This window comes from Cheilinus undulatus, linkage group 18, assembly GCF_018320785.1.
Source record: "Cheilinus undulatus linkage group 18, ASM1832078v1, whole genome shotgun sequence".
NCBI lineage: Eukaryota > Metazoa > Chordata > Actinopteri > Labriformes > Labridae > Cheilinus > Cheilinus undulatus.
In genome coordinates, this window is record NC_054882.1 from 5,705,125 (window position 1) to 5,728,577 (window position 23,453).

Below are 23,453 nucleotides of genomic sequence, written 5' to 3' on the forward strand. Positions count from 1 at the left end.
TCCTACAATAAAAATGCTTCTAGCGTTTTCTGTTTAAAGTTGTCACATCTTCTTGATATATTCTGTATTTGTAGAGCTATAAAACATAAACCATTGTCATTAAGTGCCTGTTACCTTAAATATTATTTTACTGTTTGGTTGATCTGCTGAAATTTAAGGTCTTAATTTTCCCCTCAGGTAAGAAGAAGGAGAATGGAGCGGGGTTTAGCTTATACTCATCACGGACTGAATGCTAGTGGAAGCCACTGTAATAGTCCAGCTTCATCTTGTCTATTAACGTACTGTTAGGACTCAGAACATTTCTATAGAGTTATTCCAACAGCTGAGGATAAATACTGACCACAGTAAACATCATTAAGATCTTGTTATTAAAATGACAGCAATTTTTCAGCTGAAATAACGCCCATACTTATTTCTGTCTCTCAGCGACTGGAACTGCTGACTGACGTCACATGCATGCCCTCTATATGTTTGACTCTTTGCAGGTGTTGGAAAAAGAATGTTACAGCCCCAGTGTTCCATTCTTTAACCTTCTCTTTTTTGATCAGGACAAAAGCAAAATTATTTTTATGTTTCAGTGCTAATTTTGTTGACTAAAACTATGACTAAAACTATTCGTCGACAGCTTTTTTTCCATGACAAAAACTTGACAAAGACTAACAAAAATAGATCTGTGATGACTAAAACTGACTAAAAGTAAGTTTTGTTTTCATCAAGATGACTAAAACTAAACTAAAATATAATTACGTTTTCGTTTGGCACTCTAAATCCATGATATTTCTCTACTGGTGGTAAATCTATCAAAAAACATTGTAGCAGTAGCTATTCTGCCTCTCAGCTGTAGAAAGCAGGGACCCCAGGTTTGGCAAAGTACAGAGAACACACTACCATGATCTGGTGCCAGATTTAGGCCAGAAAATAAATGCTTGGACTAAAAGTAAAGACCAAAACATACTTTTTATGGACTAAAATGTTTTGGAGTTTTCGTCTTAAACTAGACTGTAACTGAAAAGGGTAAAAATTACTAAAATGTGACTAAAACTAAAGACAGTTCGTCTAAAGACTAAGACTAAAATTAAAAATAGCTGCCAATATTAACACTGGTTTGTTTCTTTGAAAAACGAAAAAAGAGAAACAGAAATGTAAGAAACAGAAAACTTAATGGTTTGTTTTCTGAATCCCAATTTAATATGAGCCATGTTGGTCAAGAGCATTTTTATCCCATGTTTTGTTTTCCTGTTTTACAGTAAAAAGCTGATTTCTAGATTTTGGAATTCAAATTAAAAATCCTGGGATTTTTCAAGTTTTGGAAATAATTTCAAAGTAAGTTTTCCAAGACCCTGAGAACTTTGGTTCTTGTGGTTTGTTATCAGAAATCTAACATCACTTTTTATGAAAGCAAATTCCTGTGCAAAGACAAGGCTTAGGTTTTATATTCACCAGGTTTTACTTATCCCAAATAATAAGGAGAAACTAAAAATGTATTCCAAACTGAGGACGTTGCAGAGGTTGTATCCCTGCTTTTCAGACATGTCGGTACAAAAATCAAGACACACAAAGACAGGATAGTTTTATAGCGTTACAACTTTTTTTATTGTTATTGTTATTAACAATGTCATAGATAGTACTTTCTTAAAAAATATCTCTTCACAACTTTGACAACAACTGAAAAACTTGAAGAAACTCAGGAATGCCAGGTAAGAGGTGAACTGAACGCTTTCCTCCGAGCAGAGGTTTGGAAGATGGCGGCTGTGAGAGTTAAGCCTCATCACTGAGAGAGCTGGAACCACAACAAGGTCTGCACCAGAGCAAAGGCTTTGCTTTCACTGATTTAAATGTGTTTGAATGTAGCTTTAAAGAGTGTCACCTGTAGTAGAGGATGAAGTATGGCATGGGAGATGAATTCTAAATCTTCCCTTCGAGCTCCGCCATCGCACACCTTCCTTAAACCATCCTTCAGACTTCGTTAGAAAACCATCTTCACTAAAAACACAGCTCTGTTGCCTTCTGCTCGCTTCATCCGCCAAATACAAAACAAAGAAACTCAAATAAACAACATCTCCAAAGAGGAAACTGTGTCATAAAATCACTTTTGCACACACAGGAAAATAACCTCTCTGTGAAGTTAGAATAAATCCACTCACATGAACACGTTTAGGACCAAACCAACGCCACGTTTTGGTTCTGTTATCACTGCAAATGTTAAGTTTCAATCCCAACACAACACAGCACCAAAGTCCTTCAACTCTTGAGCAACAAAAAAATAAGTTTAACTGCTAATGGAGAAAAAAAAAAAACAAGTCATAAACGGGGTTCTTCCCTGGAAATAAAATAAAATAAAACCAAACTAAAATAAATAACGTGTCACTTCAATGTAACTCCTTGAAAACAACATGGATCACACCATTTAACTCAGTCTGGGAGACTAAACCTGTTAATTAGTGTTGTTAAAATAAGGCTATATAAGAGGGAGAAAAGAAAAGAAAACGTTGCTCAATAAGACACATCACAACTGCACAACAACAATAAAAAACATCTCTAACCCATGCCATAAAGGAGCCAACCAATCTGGAATCGGTTTTTGTTGCAGTTTGAACAGGAAAACGAAGCAGTTCCCTCTGACTCTAGCAACGCTGAAGTTTCTTCAACAAACACAAGTCAATAAACGTGTTTCTTTGTCTTACTTTGGTCAGTGAAAAGTGGTCAGACAGAGAGAAAGAGAGCGAGGAAGGCGTGTTTGTAGAACGTAAAAAAATAACAGCACGACCAACCCTCAGCCCATCGTTCTGTTAAGGTTGGATTCCAACGTGAAACATAAAGGATGGAGTCATCAGACGCCACTCGCCAGGCCTGACAGGGGCGCTGCCAAGTTAAGTGGGTCCCTAGAAAATCCCCCCCAATATGGGAGGTTAAAAACAGAGAGGGTGTGAGGAAGAGGAAGGCAGGAGAGGTGAGAGGACTCAGTTTCCTCCAGCAGCCCTTAAGGCTCCACTTCAGTCTCCTCCTCAGCGTGTTTCTGCATGTGGATCAGCATCGCCTAGAACAAAAACAGACATCCACAAATCAGCATCTGCGGTGTTACACTGATACCTGACACTCCACACAGACTGTTGACATGTCAGTAACATGGATTTATTTCACATTAATCTGGGAAAACTCTCATTCAGAACGTTTGGGAATGGCAGGACTTTTCAAAAGATTCTTGGAAGGGAACTGGACAAACGTTCTGTCCATCTCATTCATGACGGGCCAATCAGAGCAACAGGGCAAAGTGATGTAGTAGGCAAGTGCAGCTCCAGTATGAACCTGAACTTGACAGGCTAGGCTACTGTAGTTTATGAAAAGTGGAACCTATTAGGAGACTAACCAAACCATCTGCCAAGGGAAGCTTTCAGTGTGGCTCTTTGCTCTCGTTTTACTAAAGAAATGTGGTCGAAGTCTAATAAGACTACCGCTTTTTTTACAGCTACATCTAAGCTAATCGCTACAGCTATAGCAGGCCTTAAACACACCTGCTTGTAGTACAACTGATCACAAACTCCTGCTGCAGCAGGTCAGCAGAGGGGCAAAAACACCTTTTCTATCATGAAAAGTTTATAGTATTGCTCTTTATTTTACAAAGAAATGTGGCCCATCCTGTTAAAACTGCCACTATACGATAGCTACATCCAACTGCTACAGCGGCAGTAGCTATTGCTATCGGCCTCCAGTAGAACTAAACCCTACCCGTAGCTACCGCCCCGTTCTCCTCAAATGACGAGTCAAGCACTAACTTTCTGTTAACAAACATGGAGTCTCGCAAATCCATCTGCCTTGCGAGGTTAATGAAACTGTCTTATGCTTGGATGTAAGTGCCTGTATTCCAGACACTTAGTGCTTTGCATCTGGAGTGCAAACCACCCCGGACTTCTCCATCACCGGCCCATCAAAATTAGGAAATGTTGGGGCCACTGTCCTTCCACTGCTATACACTAAGTAGTTGTTTTAGCTAAAGGTCACATATTTTACCCCTTTAAGGCACGTTTATATTGGTCTCAGAGGTCCCCAAAACATGCCTGTGAAGTTTGTTGCAGAAAAAACACTAGTATTGAATTTTTGCATGTCTAAAAACTCTTCAGTTTCAGCCTTGCTCAGAATGAGCTGTTTCTGTGTCTGTGTCCTTAAATGTTAATGAGCTGTCTGGCTCCGCCCCTCTCAGTAAATGTATGTGGCTTAAAGGATGTCGCTCTGCCAGTTGAGAAGACGGTGGAACTTTCTTCAAAGCAGGGAGGGCCAACCAAACTTGGAGGCGGGGCTAACTCCCCATATGACATCACGAGGGGAAAATCTAAGAACAGCTTGTTTCTTGGATTCTAACTCTCATATAAAAGAGGCTGAAATTTAATCTTAACATGAACTCAAAGCAAGTTTACTTTAAAAGCACATTTCAAACATTTCACATGTAAACGAAATACCCAATGGAAGCAAAAAAAAAAAGAACACCTAAATTGAATATTAAATTACAGATAAAATACTGAGTCTACCTGATGACAGTGTTGGGGTTAGTGAAATAAACTTCTCTACCTGTCTGGAGCTGCTGCGTGAACACAAAAACTCTTCACAGTTCTTCCACCGGCATTTAAGTGTCTGGAGGTTGGCGCTGGTGTGGTCGTTGACGAGGTGCTGCTGCAGATGCTCCATCATCCCGAACACCAGCGAACACCCGTGCCACTGACAACACAACACATCTGTGATCAATAATAATAATCTAAGGCAGTCTGCAGATCTCTGCTCACAGTCAGGAGTTTAACTCAACAGAAGTCACTCATTAAAAGCAGAGAGAGCAAGAGTAAGCTGGTCAAATATTTATTTATACAGAAAAAATGTACAATAATCAACACAACAAGAGAGGCTTCCCTTTACAGGCTTAAAAATACAAAATCAAAGTTACAGATAAAGAACAATAAAAAACTGTTGGAGAAAACTCAAGAGAAGCAACCTGATCAGACTAAAGTAAAATGTGAATTAGCTCATAATAAAGTCAAGGTACTATAGCCACCTTAATGCATCCAATCTACCAGTAGTGCTATCTATTTATGGTGAATTATTAACAAAGCTTGAGTAAAACTCCTTTTTCTTACCCTGCAGCGGAAGTTCTGCATCAGGTTTAGTTTGACGGCCTGCACGCTGCCATCGTAACAGCCTGTGTAGATCTGAAACACAGTTTAAAACGGGGATAAATAACCTAATTAGGCTTTTTTATGTCAAGTTACATAATAAATAAACTTCATAGGTTATTATTAAGCTGTTTCTAACTGGATTTTAATATTTTCAGCTGTAAAAATAACAGTATTAAGAGGAGAGTGTGGAGGTTTTCTCACCATGTTCTTATGTATGGCCATACACATCACCATGTCCTTGTGTCCACCATAAACCTGCAGCTGATCGTGAGACTGAGGAGAGAAGGACACGATGGAGTACTTTTAGAGTTCTGCACATTGAACCAGTGTTGATTCAGTCCTTTTTTTACTGTATAGTTAGAGAAGCACCGACTGTAAAATCTAGGACGATAGCAATATCAAGTTTTCTTTCAGGGCCTGCATCCACAGTGGCAGCTCTCACTGACAATACAAGGCCAATGTAGTCCTGCATTTTCATTGATAAAGTTTTAAAACCTTTATTAACAGGTAGTCCCCTAGAATTAAGATATCTTTCTAAAGGGACTACCTGGCCAAGACTCCATTGAAAGAGATTAAAAAAAAAAAAGACTCAAATTTCTGAATTTAACCTGATAAAATGACTGATTTCCTTGTGTCAATTACAGGAGTTTTAAGAGTGCATACCTGCAGATCGTAGACCCGGACCAGTTTGTCCAGACAGGCGGTCACCATCACTTTCCCGAGGACGGACACCACGGTGACGGCGTGACTGTGACCCTTATAGACCCGCACCAACTCTCCTGTCTGTGGTGATAATAGAGTATTTAAGAAAACAAAGAAAAGAAGGGGAATGAATTTATCCCTCAAACATGAATGAACATTTTTACAGTTTTGTGCTGATGGTTTGAAATATAAATCATGTATGAAGACAAGGACAGGAAAGACTTACATGGATGTTGTGTGCGTAAACACACTGATCACTGGAGCCGCTAAAAACCAGATCATTCACCACCTGAGACAGAGGAACAGAGAGAGATGTGTGAGAATGTGGGCAACAGTCACTGAAAACACACTGATCTATCTTTGTACACAAAGAGAGCTTAAATGAATTTCTACCATGCTCTCTCCAGAACATTCATTAACCAGTACCAATACAGCTGCATTTGCACAGCAAGATGTGTCAAAGCTTCAAAAGAAACCTTCTAAAATCTCAGGTGAAGTAAAGACTATCAAACTCCTCCAACCTTAATGCAGAGCACGGTCTTGGTGTGTCCCTCCAACGTGCGCAGCAGCAGCCCGTTCTTGGCGTCTCTCACGCTGATGGTGTTGTCATAGGAGCCGACCAGCAGGATCCTCCGCGCTCCTTCCTGCGACGAGGCCAAGCAGCTTACAGCCCGCGGCCCATGGCACTCAAAAACACCCGTCTGCTTATTTGTCTGTCAAAACATCATTGCAGAATAAAAGTTCAAGATTCTGGTGACTATTTTGGATTAAAAAGCTGTGCAACTAAAGCACCTCATACTTCAATCCGCTTGGTTTTTAAGGTCTTAATTAGCCTAAAATGCTCTTAATATTCTGTTTATCTCTCCTGCACAGTCTTACTCTGTGCATGAAAGCAACTTTATAAATAAGCTTGCATTGGCTAAAGTTAATGAAATGCCTTTTTTAATTCCCCTTAAATTTATCTCCTGTGTATTGATTAATTTCTACCCAAAAATGCCATGACACTGAAAATTCAAAAGTACCATCATAGAAAAACAACAAGATATTTAGTTTATGCCCACAGAAGACAAAGTAAAGCATTAAAATAACATAAAGACTGATTATTTCTCTTTTAAAAGCTATCAGGATCAATAAAATCCTGTTGATTTTTTAGAAAAAGAATAGAGCTGCACTGTTCTCTGTGCAAAGACTTGTCTTTAAAAACAATTAAAATAGCAGCTTTAAAGAAAAAATTTAGATTTGTCTGTGTACCTATTGCACAGTGCAGTGTACTCCATCTCTCACCTTGAGGTTAAAGGTAACCACAGTGCCGTTAGCCAGACCAGCGTACAGAAACTTCCAGCGGCTGTGGAGGCAGAGGACTCGGTCTGACAGGGAGAACTGCTGCTCCAGCTCATGTGTCTGTGGACGCAAAACATATAAAACTCTGTTAAAGCCCAGAAATTAACTGGCAGAAAGAACATTGCATGGTCCATCAAACAGAGGAAAAATCGTACTTAAATTAACACAAATACATATGCATTAACTGATTAATAGATGACGAGTGTTTACCTTGAGGCTGTAGCAGCGGATGGTCTGATCACTGGAGCCTGAATAAAGGCGATGATGCAGACATGGAGCAGCCGACACCAACAGACAGCTCACCTTAGAGCTGTGACCCTCGAACACGCCCACACATTTATGACTCTGCAAACAAGCACAAAACTTGAGGCTGCATTCATGGAATATGCAAATCAATGCTGTCAAAAGGTAACGTTTCTAAACCACCACCCACCACCAGGTCAAAGGCTCTGACGGTTCGGTCTCCTGAGCACGTGTACAGCAGCCCGTTGTGGATCTGCATGGCGTTCACAGCCTCCTGGTGGCCTTCAAACACGCCCTCAGTGGGGAGATCGTCCTCACCGTGATCAGATGAAGCATCTTTCAAAGAAAAAAGAGTACTGTGTATAAATGTCATCTATCTAAAAAAAACTCTAATTTGACCAGTTACATGAACGATGGTAAACATACCTGATGACGTCTTCATCGTCTTAGGTAACGTGATGGGAAATGGCAAATCACTGCAGAGAGAAAAGGTGAGTTTATTAAAGGGAGCAGATCTCGTCTTTAGCACTCACAAAGACAGTTTCTGGAGAAGATTCTGTCATGAACTTTGACAGCTCAAGTTGCAGCTGCCCACAAACATAATAAACCACAAACTGCAGTTTCGAATGTCGCAATCCCACATATTCATAGATTTCCCCAAAAATGTATCATCAGTTGCCTACTGTACATGTAATAACTCCCAAAAACATAATGACTGTGACTTTTGCAGGGATTTATTTTGTTTGTGGGAAAGTAAAAAAAATGTATTTTTTTTTTCCCACGAACGTAATATGAACATGGAAACTGAACACTCATAGTCATTGTTGTTTGTTGGAGCCGTTTTACAACTGCCAGCTTCAAGTCAGTTTAAGCTCAAGCCACATCAAAAGACATGGCAATGGCAGGGCGCAGATGGCCTAGCGGTTAAAGGAGCACCCTATGTACGCGGGTGGCCTGGGTCCACTGTATTTTTTAAGACTACAAGAATGCTGCCCAAAGTCTCACCTCTCAGAGGATTTACAGATGTCCATGTCACTGGTGGAGGAGACCTCATTGCAGGCCAGACTCTGCAGCTCGGCTGTTGAGGAGACATGGGCAGTAAATGGAGTCTGGTCCATGTGAGCCTGCCGAAACTCTGCAGTGACCTCCATGCTTTCTTCTTGGTCTGAGTTTAGCCTGAGCTCAGCAGAGGGAAGCTCCGTGACGTGTTTGGGGGACTTGAAGTCTGCTCTCTCTTGTTTGGTGGTTGCACAAAGCTGCTGAGGCGCCTCCTCGCTCGCCTCCATATTCACATCTCCCTCTCTGTCCTCCACAGGCAGCGTGGACGTGCTGACCTGAGAGCTCCCACTGGGTCTCCTGCGTGGTCGCAGCCACCTCGGCCTCAGCGCCTCCCCGTCAAGCTCTGTGTCGCTGCTCTCCGGCTGCTCCGCTCCCTGAGCCTTCTTCAACACTTTCCTCTTCTTCAGCTTCCTTACACGCTTCCCATTCCGTAGCTCAGACGGTGAGGCGGGCAGATTCAGAGCTGATGGAGGCTCTAAGGATGGGGAGGCTGCACAGTCACCAGCACTCCCCACTTCAGAGCCCCTCCTGCTGGGTGACAGGAGCTTTATGGAAGATTTAGAGTCAGGGGACGGGATGAGGAAGCTCCTGGATGCCTGTACAGCCTTTTCCACAGTCTCAGACAGCCTTGATAAATCCTCTTTACAATCTTCAGGCTCAGCAAAGTTCTCCCAGTTATTCTCTGTGTTAGACTGATACAGCTCAGGGTTTCTCTCTGGAGATGACTGGAACATGGTAGGATTGTCTGCAAGAGATTTAGGAAAAACCATGTGATATAAAGTTTTTCAGAGGTCACTGTAGCGGTTTGCAACTGCAACCAATGACTGACTATTCAAAGAAGATACCTGGTGAAGCAGCAGCAGCAGTGACTGGCAGCTCCGGGGTGGTGCTGTGAGCACAATGGGAGATATTTTCAACAGGGTCAGGGTCTGAGCTAACATGAACGGGAGACTGAGGCTCCTGCTTTATAACGACAGGCTTGAAGGGAAGGCTGGAGGACGGAGGTGAGGCACGGTCAGCAGAAGGGCAAGGACTCAGAGCAGCAGCAACAACAGGGTCGGAAACAGAGGGATGTGTGAGGCAGAAGGATGCTTGTGGCTCTATTATGCCTGGATCCAGCTTTTCCTCTTTTAGTTTAACCCGAGGGGCTTCTTCTGCGCTTCCTGCTGGAAGAAGAAATCCCTGTAATGCTGTCTGTCATTTTTTACAGATTGCCTTAAAGAGTCTAAAATATAATGACCTTACCTTGCATCCCTTTTAGTAATTCGATACGCCTGTTCCTCAGTGTGTTCATCTCTCCAGTCATCTTAAGTATTTAGAAAAAACAGAAATGATTGAGGTAGGTTAGTTATTTTGGAGTCAAGATTTATGACCTTCTTCAGCATATTTAAGGTACCTCATCTTAACGTTTTCAGACTCTTTAAGCTTCAATTATCAAAAATACTAAAGTGAAAACACAGAACAAATTACGGCTGTCCTGTCCAGTCATACGTCACAAAGTCTGAGGATTTCTGTACCTGCTGTTTAACCACCATGAGACGCTGCACCTCCATGTAGGCGGCCTGCAGAGCGGCTCGGGCTTGAATCAGACTGGTGTCCACAGTCTGTAAGGATTTACTCAGCTCTTCCTCCCTCAGAGACACGGCCAGCAGCTGGTCGATCTGTAAACGCTCTGCATATAAAACAAAAAGCACTCGTGAGCCAGCAGTAGCTTTAGGAGCTAACATCAGAGGTCAAAGATTTTTACCTTTTTTGGATTTGACCTTCCTTCTTTTATTGTTATGCTCCAGACAGGAAGTCTCTGCACTTGTGGCATCCTACAAGAAAGACAGAAACAAATTTAACAATGCTTGTCTGCAATAAATAAAACATATTCAGAAGGACAACAATCCCTGCAGTCCTCCAACCTGGACTTGAGGCAGACTGGCTAGATGAAAGCCTCTCCTCAGTGCTAAACACAAGAGGAGTTGCAAAAAACTCAAAGTAAAAGCCAAGTGAGTTTACATGTGTTTTGCACTGAGAGGCTTCCGTCTAGCCACTTTACCACAAAGCCTCGATAAGTGGAGGGCTGCAGTGATGGTCGTCCTTCCGGAACTTTGTCCCATCTCCACACAGGCTCTCTGGAGCTCAGTCAGACCATCAGGTCCTTGGTCACCTCTCTTACTAAGGCCTTTCTCCCCTGATTGCTCAGTTTGTCTGGGGGACCAGCTCTTGGAAGAGTCTTGGTTGTGCCAGACTTCTTCCATTTGAGAATTCTGGAGGGCGGCCACTGCACTCTTGGGAACCTTAAGTGCAGCAGAATGTGTTCCTGTAACCTTCCCCAGATCTGTGCCTATCAACAATCCTGTTTCTGAGCTCTGCGGGCAGCTCCTTTGCCCTCATAGCTTGATATTTGCTCGCACTGTCAGCAAAGATCAGAGAAATGGGAGGAACCTGAGCTTAAATTCAACAGATTTTGCAAAGGGCCTGAATACAGGCAATTTGGCATTTCAGAATAAATTTTGGACTAATTTGCAATCATTAATTTTGTTTTTACTATGTCATGCCGGGGTACTGAGTGTAGATTAATAAGGAAAAAGGACTTTTTGACTGTAGCGTCAGGCTGCAACATAACACAACTGAAAAAAGGAAAGGGGTTCTGAAAACCTTATGAATGAACTCTATGTCACTGGTAAGGTGGGAGCAACCAGAGATGCCACTGTGTCACTACCAACAGTAAATATTCAAACATTTGCATAATTACAGGCGGGGCTAAGTGACTGACTAGAGGGCACGTTGTCTATGTCTACCTGTCTGTTACTATGTTGACCAAAAATTGTTTGAGACAGCATTATCAATATAATGGCTGCCATCAATGGACTTCAAAACAGCACTTCAAAAACTTATGGCTGAGAGAACATGGCATCTAGAGCAAAACTACTTAATATTTATGAGTACCAATGGAATATACTATTGAAAATAAAAGGTGGAGCTTCCACTTATTTTACTCACCCCAGCAGCTCGTCGCCTCTTTCCTGTCCCCTGGCCGTCGACCTGCTCTGTCCCTGAGCTGCTGTCCCCTAGCGCTGAATCCAACCTCTGTAAAGCCTTCGCAGTCACTGATGTCAGTTTTTCCGGCTGCTTCTCTGCCTTAGTCCCGAACTGACCAAGCATCTGCTCCAGCTCTTGCTGACGCTGGCTGTCTTTGTCCCCTTCGTCTGACTGAGGTCTGGGAGAAACGTAGGATTCCTGCTGCTCTGAACTGATGTCTTCTCTTTGAGCACCCTTTGACGTGAGGGATGCAAACAGGGAATGGGCGGATGCAGGTGCAATTGAGCTCTCTGATAAGGAGCGTTTTCTGGAGGAAGCGGATGAAGAGGCGTCCATCAGCGATTCCCATTGAAAACCTTCCAGCAGGGGAATGTCGTCCTCCTCCTGGCTCTGGTCTTCCTGGTCGCATGGCACCATCTCAATCCCAAACCTGAAGAAAAGCAGACAGATGGTTTAATATGATCTCAGACAAACCAAAAACTGAAGTAAGACAAAGTGAATGTATCATGACAAACCTTGGCATGCCTTTTCCTTTGTCCTGCTTCTTCCTGACCTCCTGATAAACCTGTTCCCAGTTTACGTTGCGCCTGGATCCAGAGGAACTGATGAGCTGCCGTACGGTCGGTTTAAGCCCTGAGTCTTTGTCTGTATCGCTTCTCCGTGACTCGCTCAGGTTTCGCACCCTCCTAGCGATGTTCAGATTGGGCTCATGGCTTACCGTTTTGCTCTTGGAGCTGATGTGTTTGGTCAGATCTCGTTTTAACACCGGAGGAAGATCCAGTTTGGAAAGACTTGACATGTTTGACCCTGAGACTGCCTGTTGTGCTTCACCACTTCTGGAGTTGTCGCTCTCTGAGCTCTGCCCTGCTTCTGCAGCTTGCATTGCTTCTTCTTGGCTTGCTTCTCTCTCCCTTTTCTTCCTTGAATCCTCGTCTTCCCTGCTAGACTCTGGTTTTTCTATGGTTGAGGTGCTTACTTGCAGTGATTGGAGGAATTGGCTGCTGTCTGAAGATTGCACTACAGGCTTTTCTGGCCTAACAGAGCCAGGTAAATTTGGTTTGGCTGTGTTCTGCCTGCAGCTGTTTTCTTTGTTTACTCCGATCTGACTCTGTCCATGATCCCTCTGCTGCTCCTCTGCAATGTGAAGCGCCATTTCTAGCCTGTTGTTTTTGGAACTGTCCAACGAGGCTCTCTTTTCTAACACAATCTGTTTGGCTTTATTAAAAGTTTCTGGGAGCTGCCGTTCTTTTCTCGACTGAAGAGGCCCGACAGGTGGAGCTTGGTAACTGGATTTGCTCTGACTTGTGGTTGACTTCTGTGACTGTGCCTGACTTGAGGATTTACAGAGTTTATTTCCCAAATTTAGTCCAAAAATTGTGGACACCTTTTTGTCTTTAGGAGTTTTAGTCACACTCTGTTTTGAAGGACTGGATGCAGAGTCGTGCTTGTCGTCTCTCTGAGCGCTACTGCTTCGACTACTGCTGCTGCTTCTATCCCGGGATTTGTTCTGAGGCTTCATTTTGAGCCTCTCTTCAGGACTCGAGATGGATGGGCCTGGTTTGCATTCAGGTCTGGACTGCCTGTTTAAGGCACTGGTTACTGCTGCCTTTTCTTGATTCAGAGGTTTTTGAACTTTTGGGTGCTTTTCTGATGAGTTTGAGTTTGTGTCCTTATTCGGTGCAGATTCAAACCCCTTTGAGACTGGATAAGGAGACCAGCGAGCGGTTTTGTCCAGCTTTGGATTGCTACCAAAGGTCTTGGAGCACTTGTTACTGCTGAGGTCAGGTTCTACTTTTTGTCCCTCCCGACTGGGAACCAAACTTTGACCTCCTTGAGCAGTTCCTGTGTTTTGAAACTGGTTTGAAGGCTGTGCAAATAAAAAAGGTGTAGGTGGATATAGTGGGGATTCAAAAAGGCCCAGAGGACGCCCTCTTTGATGGAACTGAGAGATATTGTTCCGACCATAGATCCCGTTACTGCTGCCTCCGCTGCTGAGCCAAGGCAGTCGGTTCTGTTGAAATGGACCCTGGTTAAACTGTCGATTGTCAAAACGATCCTGATTATTCAATCTCCCGCTGTTGAGCTCTTCAGACACCCATCTCTTAAAGTTAGGAGGCTCCTGAGCGTGCCAGGTGGCGCTCTTTCCCTGTCTACTCTGGTTCCAGGGCTGTGGGTCCCCAGCTCGGTCGTTGTATTGACTACTCCTGTACCAGGTCCTGTTGTGACTGGATCCACTGAAGCCCTGCGGTCGCTGCTGCAATGAGCACTCCACCCGATAACGCTCTTTTGCTTCCTTTAACCTCTGCTGAAGCTCCTCATTTTTCCTTCGCTCCTCTTCTTCTTGAGCAAGTTTTGCAGCAGCCTCCTTCTCTTTTCTGAAAACATAAGACAAGCATTGATACATAAACAGTTAGCATTAGCTATAAATGTTCTATGCAAGTTTCCCAAGTTTCTGTTTCCCACTCTATCTACTGTCCCTCTTTCTGAAAGGAGGTACAAAAAGGGGGGACGCAGGGATTATCAGAATGACATCCGTCTCAGCAGATAAAGATTAAAAAGTTAATTATTGTTATCTGCAAATATGAACATTTATGCCAATATTTACTATCAATATCTAGGCTATAAAAACCTGCCTCTATCAGCTGTAAAAATCAGCTTTACACAAGTCTTCAAACAAAGGGGACTGACTTCCTGCTTGGGTACAGATCTGCTTTATTTTGAAAGACAATTGGGAGCTTTAGGCAGGTTAAGGATTATGACTTGAACTTAACAGAAAAAGGAGCTTGTTATAGATTGAAAAGGAAATAAAGGAACATTATGTTTGATAACTTAAGGTGCAGATAACTTCTTATTTGTCCAATGAGATGTCTGAGAGTTTTTAAAGTAAAATGAGATGCTAAAGTAGCTGCGGTGGACTAATTTTCTATCACTGTGGCTGCAGGGAGACAAACATAAGTGCAATGCAATTTAAAAATTTAATGCACTAGTAATGGACCTGAATTAATCACTCTTAATGCATTAATGCTGTTTGTTGTTATTAGTTCTACTAAAAAACAAGACATTTTCTAAAATTGGGAGCCAGTGACTTCTTTTTTTGTGGGTACCTCTTATTTCCTACCACTGTTGATGGGCCTAGCCAGAAAAAAAAAAACCTAGCTAAGCTCCCCCAAAATGTTTTACCTCTTCAGTCGCTACAGTTTTTTTTCTCTTGGACCATTTCCAGTTTCATTGCCAGTTTCGGGTTAATTGTTAGTCAGTTAAAGTTTTTAGTCCTTTTCCGTCTTTCTTCCTAGATTTTATCTGAATATTTCATAACCGTCTCTGTTGTAAAGGACTTGTATTTAATCATCAACACTCGGAAGTGTCCTTGAATATATATTTTTTTGTGCAGGAGGATGATGTCTTTACGTACTGTTGGTTATAGGAACTGGTTCCAGTTTGCCTATATGTGCACATCCAAAGAGGAAAAGGCCATGTGTCAGACTTTTTCCTTCCTTTTCTCAGCACGTTTGTGTTTGGCAGAATTCACATTTGGTATTTGTTTGCAGCAAAGTTGACTAAAGTGAAGTCATGCTTTTTTTAGGCTGCAGCTCTCCTGACATACGACTCCAGCTGAAGCTGAGCTTGAAGTAGCAGCTAAATCAGGCCTGTGAGACCACGGAGCAGGACGTGACTATACATGGCTTATGTACACATAAACCAGAGCTGGTGGACTATCAGTTACCTCGAAATAATTGGATTATTTACCAAAACATGATATCATAAAACAGGATTCAACAGCTAAGCAAAAAACTGTTAAACTAGAAATTTTTACACACTGAAATTAGGCTTTCAGAAGCTGCTGTATCGCCATAGACCCTGATTTGTATCAATAAGATTTTCGGCATCAACAAACACTTCTGCACTCCGATTTTTACACCTGCATTTTTCATAATTGCAACACAAACCATTTAATAAACATTCTGTGTAAGAACCGAACCGACTGAATAGACTTTTAAGCGTGTATGTTCTCACAAATAAATACACTGAAGTCTACTTCTGAAGTTTTCAGGTGGATTTGGAGCAACAGTTTTCATCAGTTTATCCCCTCCTAGTTAAAAATATACCATTATAACTTTAAAATAAGAGTTCACAGCCTTACCTGATCTGTTCTTTTCTCTTCTCAACCAGCTGCACCAAAGCCTGATCGAAGTAGTCCTCTTCGCAGTCGTTCCCAGCATGCCTTTTTTCTGCAGCTTCCACGTTTTGTTTGTGCGTGGGACTGGAAATGTGGCTGGCATAGTCGGTCAGGCTCACCACCGTCACCTTGCACACTCTGCACTCATGTCCGCAGTCCCTAGGGAGGGAAGGCGAGAGTGGGCGTTCAATCGTTCCTTCAGGCATTGTTCTGATCTCGACTGGTTTGTTTTTTTAGCCTGCAGAGCCTGCTTCTATCTACTCCGGCTCTACTTACTGTAACATAAAGTCAAAATAAAATAAGGAGAGGAGAATACTCAACAATCCTTAGAAAATAACCGAATTCTCTATCTGTCACAGATCAGGAGGTAGCTAACTTGGAATTTTCTCTTCTTAAAAACAGAAAGTTAAATGTTAATCATCCTGATCTTGTATTTGGATTTCTTCAGCAGGCCATAGGAGGCAGAGCGAGGGCAGAAGGAGCAGCCAGGCTGGACATGCTAATCTGTTTCTGTCCAGCCATGCAGCACAGCACCGGGACGCACGGAGGGGAGAGAGGCACGGCGCCCTCAGCCTAGCGCGCTTTCATGATGGTGTCCGCTGCGCTCTGAGACTCTACAGAAGGCAACGTCTGTATTTGACCTCACACTTCACTCCCAGATTCCCCCCCACCAGCCGGAGCCAGCATGTGTTATAGACTGGAGCATCTTGCTGACCAATCCCAAGCAAAGCTGGTGTAACCGGAGCCTCCTGCAGCTGCTCAGAGCCTCCACTTCAAAACCTCTCCCAAGTATGCCATCCTGTGACTCTGATAGGGGCACTGACTCTGCTGGCTGCTTCTCAGCTTCTTTTTCAGATCTGTGTCATGGCTCGCTGCCATTTTCTGACCTCTCGTGCAGTTGGCAAACTCTTTATCAATGAGATAGTGTTACTTATTCGTTTTGACACCTTATTTCTCACGAGCAGCAGTGGGGTGTGCAACCTTGATCAGAAATGACAGCTTTCTGCCAGTTTGAATTTTTTTTTTTAGTTGCCTTTAGAGTAAAAAGTCAAACGATTAACTATAATCTAAAGAAACTGGGGTTGTTAAAATTTTGGATTCCCTGTTTCTTTTTTTAAGTTTAAACAACATATTCTCTTGTAATTCAAATGACTGAGAGCATGAAAAAACACCAAAAACTTTTAAAAACAGCATCTATTTCATGGGGGTTAGGGCAATTTAGACATTATGCAAGAATTTACCTGCATTTTTTAACTGGAAAAAGAAAACACTGCTCAATATTTGATGTCTATGACTTATATTTTGGTGAACGTGGTATCCAACCACTTGTCAACTTTGTTGGTGTTCACTAATACTACTACCCTTCCATCACATCCGAATGAACAACATAGATCTCACTGCTCACTGTATAAGAGAAGCAATATGGCCTGCTGCAATTTTCAAATCGCAGAAGTTGCAATATTTCTTGAAATGTGTCAAAATACCACTTTAATATTTTTTTTGCAGCAGCAGAGATTTTATGTACATTATGCAAACATTCAAGTGTCAATTTTTTAATGGTTTATAAAAATCCTCCTTTTTGTGTTTTATGTATGTTTTTCTTAATCAAGATGAGTGACATAAAAATGATAATGCCCTTAAGCAAAGCAAAGCATTTTAAATACGAGCAAAAATAGTTTGTTCATTCTATCTAAAACTGATGAAGTCTAGCTTTACTTCACAAAAGTCATACCCCAGCTGCGATCAGATGGTAGCCAGCCTCATCTCCTCCACCCCAGCCATCTCCTTTATAGCTTAAAGCTTCTTGCACCCCCATATTCAGATTCATGCAACTACGGATTAATTGCTTCGGAAATAATTTCATTGGTTTCAATAGACATGGTTTTATTTGTGGAATTATGTATTTCTTGAATTTTGTCAAAAAATTCAGAAGATTAACCCAAGAATAATCGCAATATCGTATTAAATTGCAAATGGGGGGGCAATTAGATTATTTTTGCAAATCGTTTAGCCCTACTTTAATCCATTAGTAACTGCAAAGACACTCCTGCACATTGTGTTAACTGCAAGAAATAACTTTTTGATAACTGAAAAAAAGAAAATGACCAAATATTAGGTTTGTAGACATTTTAACCCTGTTGCCATGGTATCTAAATAGGAATCAATAACATGTCTTTATCTTTCTAGTATTGTATCAAAGTTTAAAATTCTGGTATTGTCACGAGAAATAAGTCAAACATTTTGAAAAGCAATATACAAAACAGAATAATCAGGATAACAGCCATAACACTGTGCACATATTATTCTATCATATAATCTTTTATATGCATTATTTATTTTGCTGGAATGGCAGAATGTGAGACCTCTAATAAACCTGCATTAAGCTGTTTCTAAAGTTCAGCTCTACTCATGTCTTTCCTCCACAGTCTGTCCTCTAAATGCCTTTACATTTCTGTTGGTCCTGCTCTTAATTTTATCTTAATAGCAGTCATGATTTTGGCCTTCTGCAAGCAAACAAACATGATTGATGGCAAATATTTACAACTGAGAATGCATTACAAAAGCTGTTATATCAAGCTTAAATATTAGGTCCCAGGTTTTGTCCCAGTCTAGCCCTGGCTAAAGAGGAGTAGCAGGATGTACACGCTTTTAAAAAACCCATTAACTACACACAGAAAAGACTGGAAATTAATAAATAAACATGACTGATAACCCTGATTATCATTTTGGCCAAAATCATGCAACCCTAACTTTTGTCACTGTAAACTAAATCTTTCCCTCCCATTCCAAAGCGCTGCACTTCCTGCACACATTTTGTTTTAGTGTTTTCAAATAATCTCCTCAGCCACTACATTTAAAAACGGTCATATCTGCACAGCAATGTTAGTATGAAATTTGAGTAATGCAGCAACAGCTCCAGCCTTTTATCAGCATTCGCTGGGCTCCAGATTCCTCCACCTCAGCGACAGCCGCATACTTTCAGTAATCTTCATGGCAGTCATAAGATAGCCAGTTGCCTTCTATCGGTCATGCCTGTTGTTCCGGAGAGATTGTGTCTAAATATATATGTGCCACAGATGAGACAGCTGCCCGTATATCCACTTGTGATGAACACGTGCATGTGTGCACACGTGCCTTGTGACCCAAATTAATTTGGAGAAAAGTCTAGAAACAAAGTCAAAGCTTTACTATTAACCTTGATAGTAAATCCAAAAATAGTTTATGATGTATTTATAGTTAGGTATTAAATACGTTTTAACATTTGATCCCCTGCTTACCTAACAGGAAGACTTAGATTATTCTACAGAACTGATACATAGTTTAAAGTTATGATAAGTAATACATAATATCTGTGCATGTTGTGTTTGTTTTAGCAGACATTAAACCAACTCACCGGCCTTTGAGCTTCTCCAGCTCTCTGTGGTGCAGCATGCTTCTCATGTGCTCGTCCATCTCCTGCAGAAACACAGCAGAAATAAACTTTACTTCAGGTGTCCAAAGAGGTGCAAACATCCTGCAAGTACTGACTCTAAATGCCTCAAAGATGCAGGGAAAAGCTGACAGAGAGAGTTACAGTACGATCCAGGGAAAATATTTCACGGTCAGTTTGGTGCCACTTTTTAACTGCTTTTCTACCTCGTTGGTCATAATGTTGCATTTAAAGAAAACCAGGAGTATGCTGCTAAGTAGATATACTTGTGGAGTGCTGGTTTGACTGAAAACATCCCTCAGTTAAAGACAATAAGTGGCTAGTTGAGGACATAGCGACAGACATCTGAGCTGTAAGTCTGTCTCATAATAGAAACTGCAGGCTGAGAGCTCAACTACCGTATTACAGCCAGTAGACGTGCAGGCTGATGATACTAAAAGAGCGACACAACTGCTCAGGAACTGCACGTTGTGGGCTTTACTTAACAAAATGATAACTGTCAAGCTGGAGGACAGTCAAAACATTTTTTCTCTCAAAGAGACCCCAAAAAACTGACTGGGGTGACTTTAGTCTTAATTTAGGTACCTGTGCAAGGTCTGAAAAATGCATATCGCTGAATCCATCATTTAAGATGAACAGAAGATGCAACAACAGTTGTCATATCAGATTTCTGAATAACGGTAAAAAAAAAAAAATGGTAAAGAAAAATAAGTAAACACTTGTTTCCATAACATGGCAACAAAACTAGAGGTTGTAAGCAGCCAGTATCGGTTTGTTTCTTCTTCTGAGCTGCCAAAAAATCCCACCCTAACCCCTGCACACAGTATAAATTGTCAGTCATGCAAAGTTGTACCAGTGTTTCCTTGCGATTTTTGATGGATTCATTCCTTATCTTGCATGCCTTTCATATGAAAAATGTGTTAAAAAAAAAAAAAGCTTTGTTACTTTCAGTACAAGATTGTATCATTTTAAATCACAAATATTGAAAAGTATCAAAAAAAATAAAACACTTTGACAACTTTAGGTGCAGCTTACCTGTATAGAGAATGAGCTCTTGAATGCATTCTTCCAGTAGTTACATGTTTAAAGACTAAGTCATGTTAAAATGAGAGTTACCTGTTTGGAAACATGGACTGTTTCACAAAGGATGCACTGTCTGTCCCTCGCCATCTTGAATTTAGTGGGGATTAGTCCATTCCTGTCAAGAAAGAAAAAAAAACAACAGTTAGTGGACTCATCATTTTGTAGGAAAAAACACCAAAGTTGTTTTGATCAGTTCTTGGAACATAAGTGTTGCAGAGGATGGGTGTTTGAGCTTTAATTCATCCAACAATCACAGCAGAGGGAGCTCAAGGCTTTTTTTCTCTAAACAAGGACACCTAGCTATTCAACAACATTCCTCAGCACCGCAGCCCAACTGCCAGCTCAGAGTTCAACCTGGACACTGGTCTAAATCTAGTCTGCTGATAGAGCAGCTCTGTGACCTGCAGCACCAGGGCTAAGTCTGGACATGTTCAACGTCCGCAAACAGGGTGGGAAACTAACGCCAGCCACGAGCCAAAGGCCAGGGAGGTTACACATGCGGTTGATAGCTTTTTCTACACAAACATCACCCTCTCAAGATGCAGCTGACTCTGCTCTGCTCTTAAATCTCATTCAGTTACATTAGTTAGGATAAATAAAAGTTCAGAAAAGTCCTTAAAATGAATATGCAGTTTAAAACCAAACCAAAGCACAATAAAATACAAGAAGCAAAAATTCCTCTCATTTCTTAAGTTAAAATAAAGTGTATTGATGTTCCATTTATGCAGAGGATTTCTTCAAATAGATTTTTACCTTAGGATGCTTCAAGCTAAAATTTGTTTGCATATGTTAAGATTTTCCATAAAATGTCACAAAATAAAAAAGCTGTAAGTCCATCTTGGAGCCAACATCCGACAAGCTCCTGAAGTTTGCTTTTGTTGGGTATGAGGATGTCACAATGTTGAATTTTAAAGTTAGATTTGAAACCGATATTGAGTAATATTTAGGGTCTTTTAAGATTGTTTACCAAACAAGGTTCAGTGTATATTTTTAGCACCTAAAATGGCCAATTTGTCATGCAAAAAGGGAGTTTTGGCACTCATCACCCATCCAAACACAGCCAAAAGTAACTTTAAAATGTGAGAAACAGACTAAATCAAGCACTGATGAACCACTTTGTAGACACCCACTCAAAAACTTAAAATACCCTTCTAAAAATAAAGTGCATCATCTTGTGCTGGTTTTGTTTTTTTCCCCAATGTAGTTCAGCCTCATTGCAAGTATCAAAGTATCGAAACTCTTCATCATTTCGCCTCTTAAATGAAAAGAATTGGACAAGCAGACATTTGTTGTGGCACAACTGACCCACCTCCACCAAACTGAGGGACCTGACCTGACAGTCGCATATAAAAAGTTAAATATAGATTTAGTCTAAGGGGATAGAGCCTTGGCATCACTTCTTGCTCATTAAGAAGGTCTATATTCTGTTCATGACATCATGAAACCGTCCACAATCCCTCCACCACAATTTCTCTAACCCCCACAATGGTGGGTATTTATATTTCAGGATAAACCAAAGGTCATGTTCTTTCCACTGACTCTCTAGGGGGCAGTATGCAGGATGCAAGATACCAAATAAACACTGAAATTAGCTGCCAAATGACCTGTTTCAAAGACAGATATAGAAGAAAGGTTGCTAGACAGTTTGATTTTAAATAATTTAAAAAGAAGGTTATTTATCAATGCACTTTTTCAGCCACTTGTAAAACCTGAAAGGGGCTGTTGCCGTCATCGCTAAATTTCCAATATATGCCCAATATCCCTTTATTTCACTCATGGCTCTCATATATCCCGCATTATTCAGTGAATAAGGAGAAATCAAACAATCAAAACTTGGCGGATCAGAGCGGTTAAACTAGCATAACTCGTTAAGTTAGCTCATTAACAATAACCAATCTAGTGCATGAGGTTATCTTTACGAGTTGCACGACATAATAGCAATCAAAGTAGCACTGACAAGCACATAAAACGTTACAATTCAAGCTAACTGTTGCATCTGCTACAAACGTCTCACTTTAAATCATTAAAAACGAACTAAACGAGCGATAGTTAGCTAGGTCAGCTAGTAGGGGCTTGGTGGTGTAATATTTAAAACAGTGACCGTGTTGAGTGGTGGCTTTCAGTCGAATGCTTTCTTCTGTGGTTGTCGTGGAAACTGTAACCGTTGTAGCCTAAAATGTTTCAAAAATTCCTTTGTTTAATTTGTCGAAATACACACAGAGATGAGCTTAACTCTGGGAAAGTGAACAAGAATATACTTGTCTAGCCACTACGTGTTTGAAACTTCCCATTTCTGTAACCACGACAACCACAGGCGGTTTATAGCGGGGAGTCTCCAGAAAACACGGTCACTAGTTACAACATAACACTCGGTCCTTGTTTGATGTTAGCACGGTTTTAGATACCCTAAAGTCAAGTGTGGGGGAGTGGGTTAAATTTGATAATCGATAAGTCTGGCAAAGGGTGTAAAAGGGTCCCAGTAAACAGAATATACGAGATGCTTTGAACATTTTGCATACGAAAACATGTCTGTTTGCTACCTTTATAGCATCCAAATGTGTAGGACTACTGCATTTTTCTGATCCACCGCTGAAGCTAACAACAACATCCGCTTCCTCGCCCCCAAACGGAACTAGGAACCAGGGAGCGTTCAAGACCATCGGTGTTCAGTAAAGCTTCACAGGTGAAGCAAAAATAGCTGAAGAATGGAGGATTTTGCTTTGATGATACAATTCCGAGACAAAAAGTAAAAATTATGAGTTAATGAGCCGATGAGCCGAAATTATGATAAAAGGAGATTAAAAATAAATATGATCAAATAAGTTTCAAATTATGAATCAGGAAGTCATAACTATCAGATAAAATGCCTAACTTGTGAGATAAAATGTCAAAATTACAAAATAGTAAGACATTATTCTGAGATGAGAAGTTGGATTTATAAGAAAATGTCAAAATAAAAAAAAAAAGTCAGGATTATGAGATGAAACCCAAAATTATGTGAAAAATACTCACAATTGTGACAAAAGGCCATAATGACACAAAAGGTTGAAAATATTAGATTAAAAGACACAGTTAACAGCCAAATTATGAGAAAATGAGATAAAATGTCAAAGGAGATTAAAAATAAATATGATCAAATAAGTTTCAAATTATGAATCAGGAAGTTGAAGAAATTAGAAAAAATTCTAATTGAAAAAAATATTTAAATTATGAGACCAAAAGTCAAAAT

At 41.0% G+C, this 23,453-nt stretch overlaps 1 protein-coding gene across 2 annotated transcripts; it reads right to left on the minus strand.

The window, feature by feature from the left end:
- Positions 1 to 1,575: 1,575 nt before the first annotated feature.
- Positions 1,576 to 22,844, minus strand: znf106a (zinc finger protein 106a). 2 transcript variants are annotated; one of them, XM_041812459.1, is made up of 22 exons: positions 22,765 to 22,844; positions 20,258 to 20,339; positions 19,106 to 19,167; positions 15,676 to 15,870; positions 12,050 to 13,909; positions 11,496 to 11,964; positions 10,252 to 10,321; positions 10,022 to 10,176; positions 9,750 to 9,810; positions 9,350 to 9,667; positions 8,451 to 9,249; positions 7,872 to 7,921; positions 7,636 to 7,781; positions 7,413 to 7,547; positions 7,146 to 7,262; positions 6,383 to 6,574; positions 6,088 to 6,150; positions 5,823 to 5,942; positions 5,361 to 5,432; positions 5,121 to 5,192; positions 4,564 to 4,710; positions 1,576 to 3,037 (listed from the first exon to the last, which is right to left on the minus strand). In XM_041812459.1, exons 2-22 carry the CDS (start codon positions 20,309 to 20,311, stop codon positions 2,981 to 2,983), a joined length of 5,214 nt encoding a protein of 1,737 aa, XP_041668393.1. In that variant the 5' UTR covers positions 20,312 to 20,339; positions 22,765 to 22,844; the 3' UTR covers positions 1,576 to 2,980. The 2 variants fall into 2 exon arrangements, with proteins under 2 accessions (XP_041668393.1, XP_041668392.1); XM_041812458.1 differs by having other exon boundaries at positions 9,350 to 9,670.
- Between the last annotated feature and the right edge of the window lie 609 nt (positions 22,845 to 23,453).

Excerpts from the sequence above, each read along its gene's own strand:
- znf106a (XM_041812458.1), bottom strand. The coding sequence starts at position 20,311 with ATGGCGAGGGACAGACAGTGCATCCTTTGTGAAACAGTCCATGTTTCC. Across the intron at positions 11,965-12,049 it reads AAAGGAAAAGGCATGCCAAG|GTTTGGGATTGAGATGGTGC; the intron begins GTTTGTCATGAT and ends GCTTTTCTTCAG. Across the intron at positions 7,263-7,412 it reads TCCGCTGCTACAGCCTCAAG|ACACATGAGCTGGAGCAGCA; the intron begins GTAAACACTCGT and ends TTGCGTCCACAG.